Source organism: Pongo pygmaeus, chromosome 10, assembly GCF_028885625.2.
Source record: "Pongo pygmaeus isolate AG05252 chromosome 10, NHGRI_mPonPyg2-v2.0_pri, whole genome shotgun sequence".
In the NCBI taxonomy this organism is placed as follows: Eukaryota; Metazoa; Chordata; class Mammalia; order Primates; family Hominidae; genus Pongo; species Pongo pygmaeus.
Genome location: NC_072383.2, coordinates 6,146,904 through 6,165,365, shown reverse-complemented (window position 1 = coordinate 6,165,365; position 18,462 = coordinate 6,146,904). Strand labels below are relative to the sequence as shown.

The 18,462-nt window shown below is 50.4% G+C and overlaps 1 protein-coding gene across 1 annotated transcript in view; it reads left to right on the top strand.

Moving 5' to 3' along the window:
* Positions 1-18,462, top strand: part of VWF (von Willebrand factor) — a 175,656-nt gene that overhangs the window by 34,782 nt on the left and 122,412 nt on the right. The window contains exons 7-10 of the mRNA XM_054442726.1: positions 13,948-14,164; positions 15,758-15,880; positions 17,057-17,168; positions 18,157-18,203. Coding sequence (XP_054298701.1) covers positions 13,948-14,164; positions 15,758-15,880; positions 17,057-17,168; positions 18,157-18,203 — 499 coding nt within the window. The remainder of the gene's footprint in view (positions 1-13,947; positions 14,165-15,757; positions 15,881-17,056; positions 17,169-18,156; positions 18,204-18,462) is intronic.

Genomic DNA, 18,462 nt, shown 5'->3' with positions numbered 1-18,462 from the left:
GCAGGAGAAGCCTTGTTTGCCTCTCGGGGCTCCTTTCTGAGGCTCCAGCTGTACCCTAGCTACTCGCTTTGTCTCCTGGGTGCATTGAAGTCCTTACTAACCAGTGTCCTGGGAACAGCTGAAAAAACCGGGTACCAGGTTCTTTGTGTTGGGCTGAGGCTGCAAACACGTGAGACCTCCCAGAGGCACAAGCTCCTCCCAGCTCAGAACTCCCGGTTTCCGGTTGTTTACCTGAGAAGAGAGGACTGCTTTGTCCTCAGCCAGTCAGATAGTGTTTGCCCACAACCGAGGTTTTTTCACTGGCTTGGAAGCACAATGGCTCGTCTCCCAAGAGGTGATTAATGTGGTCTTTTGAATTGTTCACAGCCTGTGTAGTCCTGCAGGGCCCCCAGGTTCAGAAGTCCGGTCTGGTAAATGCCGCATCATTATGAGTGTCTGCTGTTGTGGCTCCAAGGGCCATTCGGGGTGGCAGAGTGTTTTGTGCAGGAATTCACACTGACCTTGAAACTTTCCTTGACAGCCTCCAGAATTTACTTCCCCAACCCTCTGGTGCTTTCTGTCTTTCTAGGGCATAGCAAGGAGTCAGCTCATTCTGAGAGGCAGGTCATATTACTTATTAGTTATACCTAGGGAATGAATGTTTCCTTGTTATGCCAACAAAACCTAATGCCTGTCTCCACTGGGACTGATAATGGCCTTGTTTGATTGCATGCAAATTTGCAGTTTTTTCAGCTTTTCAAACTGAAGGCAAGATGGTTGGAGTTTGGAGCCCCAAGCTATGAACATTCAGATAATTGATGTTCATCTGCAGGTAACTATCACAAAGTGTACATTTGAGAAAGAAAGACCCTTAGATCACTTTAAAAAAATTCGATCAGACTGGGGAAGGCCAGCGAGGACTGAACCTTGCAAAGGGATCTTGGCTTTGTCCTGTAGTCCTGTCTGCAACAGGAAGCCCTCCAGGGGGCTGGGCTTGGGCTGCATCCAGCTCATACCATGCTTTTGCTAATTAGAAAAAGGCACCCCTTTCTCTCTCTCTCTTTTTTTAGACGGAATCTCGCTCTGTCGCCCAGGCTGGAGTGCAGTGGCGCGATCTCGGCTCACTGCAAGCTCCGCCTCCCGGGTTCACACCATTCTCCTGCCTCAGCCTCCCGAGTAGCTGGGACTACAGGCACCCACCACCATGCCCGGTTTATTCTTTCTTTTTTAGTAGAGACAGGGTTTCACCGTGTTAGCCAGGATGGTCTCGATCTCCTGATCTCGTGATCTGCCCGCCTCGGCCTCCGAAAGTGCTGGGATTATAGGCGTGAGCCACTGCACCAGGCCAAAGGCACCCCTTTCTCAAGAAATTTCACCACCACCTGCCGGGAAACGGCCAAGATAAACATAATAACTGAACATATAATGTACATGTATATACATGTAGTACAATGTCTGCCAGATGAACAGTAGTCACTTGGTGTGTTGCCACTGTGTGGACTGTGTGGCCTGCATCATGACATATGATGGTGTTGGCCTGGCTTCCTCAGGAAGGCACAGTCACTGTGACCATCATCTCCTTGCTCAGGATCACCTCCTCAAGGCGATCAGTCTCTATTGAGAAACTGAGTGCACCAGTTATCACTCTACCTACCAGTGGTGAATCATTCATCGGCAGCATCAACCTCCGACAGCTGTCTGAAATGGAAGAAATTTCTTTTCATCAATGTTAGGAATCTTAGGCTCATAAAAACTCAGAGGTGGTTGAGAGTCTGGCAGATATCTAGTTCAACCCCCTACCTGCTGCATGAATGCTCTCTACAAACTGTGCCTGGGTAGACAGGTTATGCTGTGACCTTGACTTTAAGAGTTAAGTCTTGGCCCGGCGCGGTGGCTCACGCCTGTAATCCCAGCACTTTGGGAGGCCAAGGAGGGCGGATCACAAGGTCAGGAGGTTGAGACCATCCTGGCTAACATGGTGAAACCTCATCTCTACTAAACACACACACACACACACACACACAAAATTAGCCGGGCATGGTGGCGGGTGCCTGTAGTCCCAGCTACGCAGGAGGCTGAGGCAGGAGAATGGCGTGAACCTGGGAGTCGAAGCTTGCAGTGAGCCGAAATCGCACCACTGCACTCCAGCCTAGGTGACAGAGAGAGACTCTGTCTCAAAAAAAAAAAAAAAAGAGTTAAGTCTTTGAGACACCCTTGCTGGGCACTTCCCAGCCATCTTGCAGACCTCAGCCCTAGGCAACCCTCCTTGACTCCCTGGTAAATTCCTTCTTTCATCATATGCCCATTTGAAGCTAAAGCCCTGTCCTTCCATGTCCCTGAATACTGGAGAAGCAGGTGCTTTTGGTCTGGTTTCTCCTGGTCTGGCTCAGGAGCTCACATCAATTGCAGTCCCGTCAGTCACTGAATAGCCTCAGATTTCCTGTTTTCCACTGTTCTCTGAATTTGGTGTTTATTAGGTGAACACAAGTCTTATTTTCTTTGGCCATTCATGTCTTCACATTCTCTCGCTTCCTCCATTATCTTGTAGAACTCTTTCGGCCTCCTCTGAAACAGTATGCAGTTCACCTGTGATTCCTCTTCCTCCCAGAAAATCACCTGTCCTGCTTGAGCTAACATTTTAAACAGTCATGTTGACTTTGAATAATCACAGCATGCCTCCTCAATAGCCCGAAGAGACACAAAAAATACCCATTCTGTTAGAGACAAAGCAGTTCACTCTTCATGTTCTCATTAAATATTGCCCAAGCCTTTTATTTGCAAAGGACGTATCAGCCCTTTCTGCTATTTCTGCTCATGGTGATTCTGAAAGGGAAATTCACAGGCATGGAGGGAGGCAATGTGAGCCCAGCGGACTTGGGTCTCACTGTCTAGGCCCACTTCTGCCTTCCCTCCTCCTTCTCCTTGCCTCTTCCATTCACTTAATTGGCAGTTTTGGTCTGGAATGGACTTTTCTTGGAGACTGGGAAGAATTTTGTTACATTTGTTTGCTTGGTAGCATAGTTGTGATTCATAGAGTCCAGTTGTCAGGGGAGAGTCTGGCCCAGAGAAGGTCAGTATATCTCAAGGAAGGACCCTTGGAACGTAGGATCCCAGAGAAGTTAGTTGTCAGATGATGGCCCTGGTTTTACAGTTGGGGTGCCCACCCACTATGCCCCAGTGACACTGAGCTCAGAGCTGGGGTTTGCAATAAGTACACACGTATCTTTTCCCGTTTCGATGAGAACTGCTCTCTCCAGTCTCTCTTTCTTGAGTCATTGATAGGCTGAGGAATGAGGACTTATTTCAAGTGCTTTACTGAGGTCCAAGAATCCAGGGGGCAGTCCCTGGTTTGGCCCAATTCTCTGCATGTCCTCGTGTAAGTTACTTTCCTGCTCTGCCTCTCAGTCTTCCCTCTCTAAGGTAAACAGAGCTCCATGGAACCCCCCATGGATAGGCACCCTTTCTGTACAGCAGATTCGCTCACCTGAGTGCAGGATGGGAGAAAGGCAGGGAGCCAATGGTTGTGGTGAAACAGTGGTGACCTTGGCCACTGTTCCCTTGGGGGTCTAGCCTCATGGCAGAGGTCAGTGGCTACCATTGGGTTTTGCAGATTTCCCTTGAGTTACACAGAACTTGGCCTTTAAAATTTTTTTTTTTAATTTTACTTTAAGTTCTGGGATACATGTGCTGAACGTGCAGGTTTGTTTCATAGGCATACATGTGCCATGGTAGTTTGCTGCACCTATCAACCCATCATTTAGGTTTTAAGCCCCACATGCATTAGGTGTTTGTCCTAATGCTTGCTCTCTCCTTGCCCCCGCCCCCCATCCCCCCCTCCACAGGCCCTGGTGTGTGATGTTCCTCTCCCTGTGTCCATGTGTTCTCATTAAAACTTGGCCTTTTATGTTGCTCATTTGACAAGCCCTTGAGGAGAGTTGGGTAAGGTCCTAGTACCCAAGCATTCAATTCAAAGGCCTCCCTAACATAATGTTCCCAAAATCCTTTAACAAACTATTTCTTAGGTGGGTTCCTTTCCCTTTTCCTTTTCCCTGGTGAGGAACAGAATGGACAAGAATCTGATGGTGCCCATAAGTGCATATTCACTGAGATGTTTCATATGGCTTGGGTGATACAAGGTAGACTAAGGGACAAGACACGTAAGAGAAATTAAACCATGAAAGACTGTCTGGGGTTAGTAAATGACAAATTGCCAAGTGAATGGTAAGTGATAGCGCAGCTTAGGGGAATTAGCTCCTGTCACAGAGCTGATGCTCTTTTCTTGCTGGGAGCAGGATGGGTGAGTGATTCAGAAAGGGCTGCTTTCCATCCCCAGAGCTTGGTAGGCCCCAGACTGGGGACCAGGGAATGGTGCCCAGTCCTTGTCCTTCCAGCCTGCATGCCCTAATCCCTAGAAGCTGCTCAGATGCCTCCAGGAACCCCAAGGGGAAGGTGAGGAGGGTCCCTTAGCGAGCTCCATGGCCACCTCTCCTGCTTCTCATGAGCACTGGACCCCAGCTATCTTAGGGAGAGGAATGTCAAGCTCTGCAGAAACCATCCATTTGGTGGAAATCTATCAACCGATTTCACCAGGTCCTTGTGAGTCAGAATCTTGGAATGCGGGTGGGAATCTTAGGCCAGCCAGAAGTTATAAATAAATCAGCTACCCTCCCCCACCCATCATTACAGGCTGACCCATGAGAAGGTATTCCCTGCTGCAGGGTGAATTCTTGAACCCACTACTTTGGAGCAGCTCAGGCTCCAGGCGCCTCTATACCTACCAGGGGCCGCTGCAGGGCACCCATCCCAGAGCTAGAAAGATCAGGGCCTGTGGAACAATATTGCACTCTATGTATTAGACTTTCCTTTCTTTGTTCACTCAGTCCTAGGAATGTCCCCCTCCCTTCTCCTTTGTCAGCTGCTTGGGAGCAAACACAATAGCTAAGCTTCAGATCTCTGGCTCTGCTTTCTCTCCTCCTGCTGCCTGCCACTGAGGAGATGTGCTTGCTTTCCCTCCTCCTCCACTGCACCCGCCTGATGTCTCCAGGGAAGATGCCTGGCCTTCTTTAATGAACTGGAAATGTGATTAAGATGGGCCACAATTGGGTCTGCACACCAACCCAGGCATGGTGAGGTCATGGCTGGATGGGCTGGGGCAGCTGCTCTCCTGCAGCTTCTGGCACCGCCGGCAGGAGTTGAAAGAAGACAGGAGTAGCTGATGCAGGGCCTTGGAGCCAGGGAGATGCTGGAAGTGTGCAAATTAGCTGGCCCTTATTTTGCATCCCTGCCAGAATGGTTTAGCAGAGAACTGAGGAGCCAGTATGGATAGCAGGCAAATGAGAATAGTTATAAGCATTTGATTTCCTGGTGTCATCTCATTCGATTTCATTTTGCAGAAACCATCTAGGGTAGGTCCAGGTATTGCTATCTGTGTCAGTTAGGAGTAGGTTCAGCTGTGAGTGACAGGACTTACACAATCTAAGTTTATTTATCTCTCATGTAAAGAAGCTTGGGGTAGGATGTCCAGGGCCAGGCAAGATCTCATGGTGTTGGGATCCAGGGTCCCTCTGTCTTATTTCTCTGTTGTCCCCAGTGGGGGCTTCTACCTCGTGCACCAAGACGCCAGCTCAAGCTTCAGGCATCACAACTACATTCCCGCAGTAGAAAGAGAAGGGACTAAGGAAGAAGCAGTCCCTTATTTTGAGGATACTTCGTGGAGGTTGCACAAGACCCCTTTGCTTATAGCCTACTGGGTATTGCTTAGTCATATGGCTGCCTCCAGCTGCAAGGGAGGCTGAGAAATGGAATCTTATTCCTAGCAGCTCTGTGCCCTGGGAGGGGGGTGGGGGGGAATTGAAAACTGAGGATTCTGTGACTAAGAAAGAAGGGGAGAATAGCTCCTGGACAACTTTCAACCTCTTCCACATTTCCCCTCTTTCACAGATAGGGAAATGGGGGTGCAGAGAGGCGAGATAATTTTCCTTTTCTTTTTTGTTTTTTTTGCGACAGAGTCTCGCTCTCTTGCCCATGCTGGAGTGCAGTGGTGCAATCTTGGCTCACTGCAACCTCTGCCTCCCAGGCTCAAGTCATCCTCCCGCCTCAGCCTCTCTAGTAGCTGGGACTACAGGCACGTGCCACCATGCCCGGCTAATTTTGGATATTTTTGTAGAGATAAGGTTTCACCATATTGCTGGTCTCGAACTCCTGGACTCAAGTGATCTGCCCACTTTGGCCTCCAAAAGTGCTGGGATTAGGCCGGTTGCGGTGGCTCATGCCTGTAATCCCAGCACTTTGGGAGGCTGAGGTGTGTGGATCACGAGGTCAGAAGTTTGAGACCACCCTGGCCAACATGGCGAAACCCCATCTCTACTAAAAATACAAAAGTGCTGGGATTACAGGTGTGAGCCACTGCACTGGGCCAAGATCATTTTCTTAAAGTCACACACTTTGAAAGTGATGGCTTGCGAGAGGCAGAGGTTGCAGTGAGCTGAGATCACGCCATTGCATTCCAGCCTGGGCAACAAGAGCGAGAGTTTGTCTAAAAACAAAAAAAGTGATGGGTTGAGATTCTAGCCTAACCATGCTTCTAAAACCTGAGCTACAGCCACTGTATGACCCTGTCTTCTAATCTGATTGCTAGGAAACAGGAGTGGGAGGGCAGGATGGAAAACTGTGTAATTTGTGGTTTGGAATGGACTCAGGGTTTGCACCCCATCACTAGTGTTAAAAGAAAAACCTCAGACAAATTAAATTTAACAGGGTTTACTTGAGCAAAGAATGATGCATGAATCAGGCAGCCCCCGAATCAGAACAGGCTCAGAGAGACTCTGGCCTGCCTCATGGTCAAAGAAGATTTATGGACAGAAAAAGAAAAGTGAGTTACAGAAACTGGAAGTGAGGTAGAGAAACAGCTGGATTGGCTGCAGCGTAACATTTGCCTTATCAGAACATGGTTTGAACAGTGGGCTGCCCCAAGATGAGGTTACAATGTGTTTACATCTCCAGTTAGGTTACAGTTCATTATGTAGGGAGAAACCTTTAGGCCTAACTTAAAATATGTAAGGGGGCAGCTTTTGGCTAAACTTAAAATTTAACAATTGTATAGCAGTTCTCCAACTGTTTAATCACAGGACCCCTGTATACTCTTAAAAAATAATGAAGGACTTTAAAGAGATTTTGTTTATGTGGGTCATAACTCTTGATACTTACCATATTAGATATTAAAACAGAAATTTAAAACATATTTATTGATTCATTTTAAAATAACAAGCTCATCATATTTAATGTAAAGAATATATTTTTAGGCCAGGCGCGGTGGCTCACGCCTGTAATCCCAGCACTTTGGGAGGCCGAGGCGGGCAGATCACGAGGTCAGGAGTTCGAGACCAGCCTGACCAACATGGTGAAACCCCGTCTCTACTAAAAATACAAAAATTAGCCGGGCGTGGTGGTGCGCACCTGTAATCCCAGCTACTCAGGAGGCTGAGTCAGGAAAATCCCTTGAACCCTAGAGGTGGAGGTTGCAGTGAGCCGAGATTGCGCCACTGCACTCCAACCTGGGCGACAGAGCGAGACTGCGTTTCAAAAAAAAAAAAATTTTTTTTTTAAATAAAAAGAACGATAAATTCCAAGCCAAAAAATAATTTAGGGGAAAAATGACACTGTTATACAGTTTTGCAAATCTCCTTGCTGTCTAGCTTCAGATACATCATCTGGATTCTCATATCTGCGTCTGTATTTAAATCTGTTGTGATATCTCATGTCCCATAGCCTCGGAAAACTGCACTGCACTCTGGTGAAAGAGTGAGAGAAAAAATTGCAAATAGCATCTTAGTATTATTATACAAACAGTTTTGACCTTGTGCACTGCTGAAAGGATCTTGGGAGTCCCTAGGCGATCCCTGGACCTCACCTTAAGAACCACTGACTTAGGCCGGGTGCGGTGGCTCACTCCTGTAATCCCAGAGCTTTGGGAGGCCAAGGCGGGTGGATCATGAGGTCAGGAGATCGAGGCCATCCTGGCCAACATGGTGAAACTCCGTCTCTACTAAAAATACAAAAATTAGCTGGGCATGGTTGCACGTACCTGTAATCCCAGCTACTCGGGAGGCTGAGGCAGGAGAATCCCTTGAACCAGGAAGTCAGAGGTTGCAGTGAGCCGAGATCGTGCCACTATACTCCAGCCTGGTGACAGAGCGAGACTCCGTCTCAAAAAACAAAACAAAACAAAACAAAAAAACACCCCTGGCATAGTAAATTCTTTACCCACTCCATGCTTCAGTTTCTAAATCTGAAAGGCTGTCTGTATCAGCCTTTGTCTGAGGAGAGCTGTGTTATTTGGAGGTGTCTTCAGGCCTCTGAAGGGCCCATTTGTGGCATGGGTGATGAGATGGTCTCTGAAAGTACTTTAGGTGGGCTAGGAGAGAGGTCAGCTGTGGAGAAGGAGGTGAGGTTTGCCTCAGCCTTTCCTGAACAAAGGAGGATGGGTGGAGTATCTGTGGAGGGCCTTCTGGGCAGGGAGCTCTATGAGCCAACAGCCCCCCATGACTGAGTGGATGGTGAGAGCCAGAGATGCCTGGCCTAGGCATCCCGCCTGGCTCCTGCTGCCCACCCCGCCCACTGGTGTGCATGACTGTGCCAATTCCCACAGGAAAAGAGGGCACGCGGAGCCGTTTCTAAGCCATGGAGGGCATAACCTAGGGGGAGTGAGAGAAAGGGGCCTATGAGAACTTCGCGCAGGCAGGAACACACACGGAAGGGTCTGAGGGCATGGGAACAGGCGGAAAGTAGACACCTACTCGAGGAGAGCTTGGTTGGGTTTGGATTATGATGGGGGCCACAACTACCTGCTAAGAGAAGCTGAGGCCACAGACTTGGAACAGCCTCTCAGAGGGCAGCTGTGCCTTTCCTGGGGAATCTGTTGGCAAGACTGGGCTGGAGTCTCAGTGCTCGGCTCAGCCGTGGTGACCCTGTTTCTTCTTCTGCCTGAGCTTATGCCATTGGCTTCACCTGGCATGGCCTCCCTCCTGCCCTGCAGCCTGAGTCCTATATTGCATCCAGGGCCCTGCGCAGACTGCTTCCTGTTAGGCAGCCTTCCCTGGCATCTCAGCTGCAGGTTTCTTGCTGCTGCCATTGGTTGCACCATTGGGAAGACACCTCTAGGTGAGGACCAAGTCTTCAGGCTGTTATGCAAACATCCCCATGGAAACACCCGGTTCAGGTAGACTGAATGCCACTTAAGAGCTGGAGGGCATGAGTTACTCCTGTCTGCGTTCATCACCGTTAGGTTTGATTCAGCACGTCCTTATTGCCTGCCATGAGTGCCCTGGGAATACAGCTCCTGTCTTTGAAAAGTTTGTAGAGAAATGGAGGAGACGGCCACAGAAATGGACCATTTCAGTACAAGAATAGAGGCCCCCAGAGGGCTGTGAGAATGCCTAACTCGGCAGAGTGGGGAGAAGGACCTGTCAGAGAAGCCTCTTCCTGGAAAAGGAGGCTCTTGATCTGAAGTGTGGGGTGGGAGTGGGGAGCCAAAGAAGGGGGAAATGCGGGAGGGCAGACGGGATGGGCAGAGGGCAGATTCCCCTGCTGGGCTTTATGAGGGGGATCTGTTTGCTTTCTATTGCATTCCTTGAGCCTAGCACAGTGTGTGAGGCGGGGAGCAGGGAGGGTGAGGCTGGAGAGCCAGGCTGGGGTCAGCTCATGAAGGGTGAGCTTCCTGGCTTTGCTGTCTCCTAATGAGCTAGAGCTTTGCCCTGTCAGCCAGGGTGGGACATACATAGTTAGACTTGCATTTTATATGGGCTTGGACACCCTGCTGGAGACCCAGAGGCCACACTGCTAATGCTTGTTGAGTGAATATTTTGGTCACCACCTGCCTCCCAGTGTCTCTGCCACGAGCCTGAGAGTACAAGATGCCAACTCCTCCTTGGACCTATTTCTTTTTTTTCTTTTTTTTTTTTTTGAGACAGTCTCGCTCTGTCGCCCAGGCTAGAGTGCAGTGGTGCGATCTCAGCTCACTGCAAGCGTTGCCTCCTGGCTTCATGCCAGCCTCCTGCCTCAGCCTCCCGAATAGCTGGGACTACAGGTGCCCGCCACCATGCCCGGCTAATTTTTTTTTTTTTTTTGTATTTTTAGTAGAGACGGGGTTTCACCGTGTTAGCCAGGATGGTCTTGATCTCCTGACCTTTGGATCCGCCTGCCTTGGCCTCTCAAAGTGCTGGGATTACAGGCGTGAGCCACAGCACCCGGCCCTTGGACCTGTTTCTGTGTCCTGTCTTAGGACCTGGTCTGGTCTGGCAGGGCTACCTGTGGCAGAACAGGGAAGCTGGGAGCAGCAGAGATAGCCGTCTAAACATGCCGTGTGGTATGGCTGCAGGTTGAGTGCGGATCTAGCTGTGGGTGCTGGGCAGACCTCTGCAAGTCCTGCCCGGCTCTCAGACTGTGCCCACTCAGGTGGACCAAGTTCAGGCCAAGCCTGAGCAGAGGAAGACTGAAGGACAAAATGGGAGGACAGACTTTATCTTTTGTTTCTGCTGAGAAAGAAACCCTAGGCAGATTTCAGAAGTTTGTACAGTGGAGGCCAAAGGAATTGTTCTAAGAAGGGAGGTGGCTGTTTCTGCAGAAATCCACTCCCATCCTTCAGGCAAATCATCAGAAACACCCTTCTTGCTAAGGCTTTCTATAAGCCATTTAATGCCTCCAGGGACCTCCCAGGAAATGCGCTGGAGTACTGTTCCCATTATCCCTCTGAGTGGGAAAAGAGTGATTTGGAAATGCTGGAGATGGGCCATGCTGGGCTCTGTCTCGTCACGGCTCTGAGAGGGGAGGGTGCCTGGATTCCTGGGTCTCTTCTTTCCCTTGGCTGGTACTGCGTCCTGCTGGTGAGAATCCCTGGTTTCTTGTCCCTGTGCCTGCAGGAATCAGTCCTGTGGTGCAGGTACTGCTCCGAGCCACTGTGCTACAGCCCAGGTGATGGCAGCAGTCATAGCAATGACCAGGAAAACCCCAGGGAGTGCCTTTTTGAGGTTTTCTCTAGTTTCAAATTGTGGGTGGGGAAAAGGCTAGACAATAGCCTGAGCACATGACCCTTTCTGGGACACCCTCATCTGCACTCTGAGTTCAGTGACCTAATTCCCTGAATGGCATTTTTGATGGGGTAGGCAGCATGGCAGAATGGAGGGAAAGACACAGGCCTCGGTCTCCTTCCCTGAGCCCCAACTTGGCAGTGAGGATGGGAAGTTCTGCCTATTGCAAAGAAGAGAGGTTCCCTCCCTGCTACTAGAAACTCACTTTGTTCTGGAGAAGTGTGAACTTCCCAAATAAAAGATGAATACAAGCAGCCCCTCTGTTCCCTAAGGAGCACCCAAGATACTAGGAAGTGATAATGTTGCCCGGCAACCATTCATCTCAGTATAGCCCAGGGAGATGGAGATAAGGGGAAAAGGACAAAGGTGTCCTTCTGTCCTGCTGGGGACCTGCTCGCTATTCTAGAGGGTAAGCCTAGTGGCTGGAGGGATCTCTCTGGAGGCCAGGAGATGATGAAGATGATGATGATGATGATAGGGGTCATCATTTATTAAGGTAAGTCTTGCGTTCAGTCTTCACTAGTCTTATCACATAGGAACTGTTACTATTCTCCCCTGTTTTGCAGAGGAGGAGGGGTTGAGTAAACAGCCTAGCTCACACGCTAGCATGGGGAAGACGTTGGGCTGAATCTGGGGCTGTGAAAGTCATGATGAGGCCAAGGCAGGCCTGCCCACCTCTGTCAGTCTCCCTGGTCATTGCTTTCAGAAGCCTCAGGTTCCCCTTGTGTAAAATGCTCAGGGTGACCAATGGAAGGCTGCGTGTAACCACCTGAGACCTAAGTGGTCCTGGGACCCACAACAGTGGCCTGCATTCATGGCTGGCCTATATGGTGCTGGCATTGTGGCATCTTCACACGGCCCCAACAGGCCGTCTGAGACTGGTCATTTCCACAGGTCATTCTCACTCCGGGACACTCTTCTCCGACCAGCTGAGCTGATTTGCCTAAGTCCCCACTGCCAGTAAGTGGCAGAGCTGGGCTTTAGGCCTGGGCTTTTCACAGCCACACAGTGGGTGCCGGCTCAGCAGAAGGGGATTGGGCAAGGCAGGGCCGTGGAGGGGCTGCTGTTGGCCCCGAGACGCAGAGCAGCTGATGGCTGTCCCCATGAGCCTGCCCGCTGCAGTTCTGCAGTTCAGCAACCCATGCCGGTGGGTGCTTTCCTAAGGTGCAAAGAGAACCTGGCTTTTTTTTTTTTTTTTTTTTTTTGAGACAGGGTCTCGTTCTGTCACCCAGGCTGAAGTGCAGTGGCACAATCTCAGCTCACTTTAACCTCCACTCCCGACCCCCGTTCAAACAATTCTCTTGCCTCAGCCTCTCGAGTAGCTGGGATTACAAGCATGTGCCACCATGCCCCGCTAAGTTTTGTATTTTCAGTAGAGATGGGATCTCACCATATTGGCCAGGCTGGTCTCAAATTCCTGACTTCAAGTGATCCGCCCGACTTGGCCTCTCAAAGTGCTGGGATTACAGGTGTGAGCATCTTTTCCTGGCCTGCCTGCTTGGCTTTGGTGGTGGAGTGGGTGGAGGCCTAGCAAGGGGCAGGGCCCTAGCACCAGGCACTGGGGGTAGGACACTGATTTCCTTAGGACCAACATCCCTGTGCTGCCCGACTGGATTTCAAGGACAGTGAGCAGATGGGGTCAGGTTTCTATTCCTGTGGACTTTTTGTGGCGCCGCAAAACAGGAGGCCCACAGGCCTGGCCCCTGGCCCCGACTGTAGACTTACACAGGCTTGCTCTGGAGACCCTTGGTACAATTCGAGCTGATTGAATTTCCCTCTCCTCAAAACTGGTCGTTTCTTTCCTCTTTTTTACTGTCCCCTTTCCAAACACCGATTGGCTCCAGTTTACACTTCAGGACTCAGTCCTTCCATTGAGATATTCTTGCACTTTTTTCTTTTTAGCTGAAGATCATAAGTTCTTTCATGAACTCGCAGCTTTGTCAGTCAGAGAGTATTGCATTATGCATCCAAGAAGTTACGCAAGAAAGAAATCATGCGGATCATATATATCCATGACTCTGTGTTGTGCCAAAGCTAAGAAAGACATCATAGATTCTAAGACACACCATTGTTCTGTGTATCGCTCAGAAACAAAAGGCTACCAATTCAAATATGATAGCCATCCTAAGACGCAATCCAACTTCAGAGATGTTACACTGTGGGAAAAAGGTGTATTTCGAGTCATTAACATATAGAATGGAGAGATGTTTCTAGGTAAAACGTAGGGTTGTTTATACTCGTGAGTGAGCAGAAGTAGGAAATGACGACAATTCCAAAGCTGCCTGTGTTATCAGGTTGAGGGCATCAACAAAGTGGTAGAACCAAGAATACTCATGCCTGCTGCAGTATGTCTGGGACATTCCACAGAATCAGCGCATGCTGTTGCTGACGGGAACTGGTCCCGTCTGGCCCCAGCAAGCACCTGGGGAGTGTTTAAAAAAAAAAAAAAATCTTGCTGAACCCCATCCCCAAACTACTGAATTCAGATCTCTTAGGGTGAGACCCAGGAATCGCTACTTTATAAAGCCCCTTGTCCCGTCCCCCTCATTCATAGTGAAGAAGATCAAGATCAGGGAGGGGAACTGACTAGGTCAGTGCAGAACCGATGCTGACAGCATTCCTGGACTTTGCAGCCACCCAGGCCAACTCCAGGGCCAGTGCTCTTTGTGCTTCTCTCCATCCTCTGTCCGTTCCTAGGACACTGCCCACCACGGCAATCCAGGGCCTTGGACTCTGCATTTCCAGGACTCAGTCTAGGATGTAACCTTAGCCTTGTTCCACTTCACATTGCACGGGTCCAGCATCTTTTCCTTGGTTGATGGGCTGGTGCATTGAACACATGCATCTGCTTGGTGCCAGCCTGAGGCGGCCCCTCTTCCTGCAGGGCCTGTGGGAGCAGTGCCAGCTTCTGAAGAGCACCTCGGTGTTTGCCCGCTGCCACCCTCTGGTGGACCCCGAGCCTTTTGTGGCCCTGTGTGAGAAGACTTTGTGTGAGTGTGCTGGGGGGCTGGAGTGCACCTGCCCTGCCTTCCTGGAGTACGCCCGGACCTGTGCCCAGGAGGGAATGGTGCTGTACGGCTGGACCGACCACAGCGCGTGCAGTAAGTTGGCCCCCTGCCTCATCCTGCCCTGCCAGGGATGAACGGTCTGTCCTGGGTGGTGTCCCTTAGGGCGCTTCTCGGCTCTGTCACGTACATGTGGCTTTACCACACCCAGCCAGCCAGTGACTGCAAAGCCATGTGTCCCGGACCCATTTCCTGAATGGCTCCTGCTCTCTGTCAAACGGGCTTCCCAAAGCCCCGTGTCCTGCCCCTGCCTCTGTCCCGCCCCCATGCCTCCCCTGGCGCCCCCTGACTTCCCTCAGGAAATCTGATCCCTGCACTCACACAGTGTTCTCTGCTTCCCACCAAGATCTTGGCAGTTGCAGTTTTGGTTTTTGTCTTCACTGCCTGCCCGCCTGAATTGATGAGGAGCAGGGCGCTGACCTGCCTGTCCGTGTGTGGTGATCTTTGAGAGCAGAAAGCATTGATTAAGTTCTTCTCTTTTATTAAATTTCTCTCCTCCAGGCTAATGACCGCTATCCCTCCTGCCTTACTCGTGGTGCTGTGTGTTTCATCTTCCAGTCTCAATGGGTGCCTAGTTATGGTTACTGTCCCCAAATTATCAGGATTAAGTGGGGCCTTCTGAGGTCACCTTGCAAGAAGTCTCCTCTTTCTGCAGCCCTTCCAGTGATTAAAAGCCATGCAGATGGATAAGCAGTCTGTGATGGTTCCACAGATGAGACGAGCCGGCCACATCTTTACACTGCACACGTGTGTCTCAGTGTGTGGCAAATAGCTGCTGAATTCGAACTTTCCACCTGCGGTGTGGGTGTGAGGAAGGAGGATGCTAGCAGCCGGTTTCTACTCTGTAAAGCCGAGTGGCTTTTTTTTTTTTTTCTTTTTCTTTAGGTCTGTGAACGTAGGGTAGGGGAGATACCTGATGTATCTTGGAGAAAGGTTAAGGGGCAATAGTTTGGTGTCAGAAAGCCCAGAAAAGAGTGCTTATGTGTTCCAGTCTTTCAGTCGGCCTGAGCGTTGCTCAGCTACAGGGTAGAGAGAGGAAGGAGGAGAGCCTGTCCTTGCTGTGAGGAGCTGGTTCCAGTGGGAAGAACAGAGAGTGCTTAGGTGATATCTGTGAAGGCAGCCTTGTGGCAGAGTGGAAATAAATATGGAATGAGTGTCAGCATGCAGGCAAATGTGCCCTGTGCTGGGTGGGGCATTTGATTGGGGCCAATTTCATGGGGAAAAGGAGGAGGGATGGGATAGAGGGCACCATGGCTCCTTGCTTTGTCCTAGGACTCCACTTGTTTTGAGCCTAGAGGAGTTTGCTGTCACTCTGAAAGGGTTTTAGGTGAAGGGGAGGAAAAGAATGCCAAGTTGTACATGGAGAGCAGGTGACCAAGGGGAAGGGTGGGGGTCCTGGGTGCCCCCGATGGGTCTTGGTAAGGGCCTCACAAGATGGAAGATGTTCATCTAAGGGAGGGGTGGCCTCAGGGGGGCGCGTGGCTCACTGGGGCTGAGATGGCCCTGGAAGCCTGAAGACAGAGGGGAGCAGTCAGAGTGGGTGCAAGAGGCTCAGGCTGCGGCGTGGCTGGTGAGATGATGTGCCGGTGGGACCTGCCCTGGGCAGACTCCTTTGATGTTCCTTTTCAGGCCCAGTGTGCCCTGCTGGTATGGAATATAAGCAGTGTGTGTCCCCTTGCGCCAGGACCTGCCAGAGCCTGCACATCAATGAAGTGTGTCAGGAGCGATGCGTGGATGGCTGCAGCTGCCCTGGTAATGAACTTCCCACTTTATTTACAGATCAGAGACCTTGCCAGCACCCTTGGCTTTGGGAAGCAAGATGAAGGCCACTTGTGTTTGCTCCCTGTTGCTGAAATCAGAAGACTTTTATTAAGTTTTTAAATGTCTTTGTCCAGCGTGATCACGATTGAGCTGGTCTTTATTTTTAATGGACGTTGTGCTGTTGTACTGTATCCATGAACGCACTTGTGTCGAGGGAAATTGGAGGGTGGCCTGGGCCCTAACAGTAACTTTGTTTGGGGAACTTGTGGCCCATCTGAGCTGAGCTGTTTTCTCAATTAGGTGTGTCTGGGAACTGATCTGGGAAAAAGATCTCCTGGGCTTGCCATGTGAGCTCAGCTGAAAAAGGGCTCTGACCTAGAAAGTCTTTTCAGGGGAGGCTTGGTGGGCTTTGGGGAAAACCCCTGTTTAATTATTGAGAGCAAGGCTGGGCGCGGTGGCTCATGCCTGTAATCCCAGCACTTTTGGAAGCCGAGATGGGCGGATCACTTGAGTTCAGGAGTTTGAGACCAGCTTGGCCAACATGGTGAAATCCCGTCTCCACTAAAAATACAAAAATTAGCTGGGAGTGGTGGTGCGCACCTATAATCCCAGCTACTTGGGAAACTGAGGCAGGAGAATCACTTGAACCCAGGCAGCGGCAGTTGCAGTGAACCGAGATCGCACCACTGCACTCCATCCTGGGTGACAGAACAAGACTCGGTCTCAAAAAAAAAAAAAAAGTTATTGAGAGTGAGAGTCCTGTGTGTTTCAACCCATGACTTCTCTACTGGAAGAACTTGAACAAAACTCTTGACTCCCTTCCTTCATCTGTAGAATGGTGATGAGTAGTCTTCCCCCTCTCACATTGCATTAATGTGTAAGGGAAGCAGCACACACATTCTTGAGCTTCCTGGAAGAAGCCCTAAGCCCAGACTTGTGCCTCCCCTACTGGATGACCTGGAACAAAATTCTTTGCTCATGTCTGTAGTAATAGAGATGAGGAATTTCCCTTCCTTATATTGCATTATGTGAAAGATAAACACCACAGAATAAGTTCTTTGAGCTTCCTGGAAGAAGCCCAACCATTGTTCCTGGGGATTCTGTAGTTGTGGGATGAGTGATGCAATGACAATGTTGAGGCCTTTGTCTTGATGCCCTTGACCCCAGAGGGACAGCTCCTGGATGAAGGCCTCTGCATGGAGAGCACCAAGTGTCCCTGCATGCATTCCGGAAAGCGCTACCCTCCCGGCGCCTCCCTCTCTCGAGATTGCAACACCTGGTAATGGGGGCTGCGCAGCGTGCTCTGGGAGACCTGCCCTGGGGACTGGGGAGGGAAGCTGGGTCAGCAGGGGTGGTGGCAGGTGGAAAAGAACCTGGACCGTGCCAAGAAAGAAGAGACTTGAGTTGGAGGCTACTGGTCGGGGCTACGGACAGGTGTGGCAGGCAATGATGGGGAGCAAAGAGTATATTACAGATAAATAAGCCTTGAAGATGGGGAGGTCAGGAAGGGCAGGATCCTTCACGTGCAGACATCATCTCTAGCTGTCTTTCCAAACTATGCTTTCCTAAATGATCCTCTCCCCTTGGAGGAGGGCTGTATCACTAAGCAGCATGTAGGTCTTTCTGTCCTTGAAATCTCTCATCTGCTAGGTGGTAGGGAGTTGCAGTGTCCAGTGGAAACTCACACCAGTCTGCCCTCCCTTGGTCCCTGCAGTAGGCCAGGCCCAGCCTGGCTTCTGTCATCTCAAGAAGCACCCCTGGATGTCACCTCTGGCTGGCTTTGCCAGTCTCCTGCACAGCAGGGACAACTTGTTTGGTCCCCAGGCCTCCTCCCTTTGCTGTCTTAGCAGCCTTCTGTGTACACTGAGCCCCCAGGTTCTCAGTCAGCCACCGCCCACCACACTTCTGGGCTGGGAACTACCCATTTCCATATCGCTCTCTTGCTCTCTGCTACTCAGTGTGTGTGGGGTAGGAATTTGAGTTCTTGGTATCTGAGTAGATTTTCAGGGGGATCAGGTAGTTTTTTTTTCTTTCTTCTTTTTCTCTGTTGGGGTTTCTTCCCCTGTGTAATATCTCTAAGATTCCTTTGTGGCCAAAGCTCTGTCCTGTACAATTTTAACCCTATGAAGATTCTGCTAGCACCAACTCCTTTCTTTTCCCACATCCCTTCTTATGGGGACTGTGATAACTACCATGAGCTCTAAATCCATTTGCATACCGTTGTGTTTGCAGAACCACCAATGACCTGTGCTTTTTCCCCCCAACAGCATTTGCCGAAACAGCCAGTGGATCTGCAGCAATGAAGAATGTCCAGGTAGGAGACCTGCCGCTCATTCTCTTCCTCCTTCCCTGAATGGGGAGGCGTCTCCTCCTCTCTTACCAGACAGGGAGGGCCACACCTCAAGGCAGCGAGAAGTTGCCCTCTCTGCACAGGTTGGCTGCAACCACGTGACCCCAGCTCTGGTTTCAGGTACCAGCTATGCTAACCCATTCACAGGCCAGAAGTGGGAGCCCTGCAACAGCTGAAAGGGGAGAATGCACCTGCGTTCAGGTGTTATTGTCTGTCCTTATTA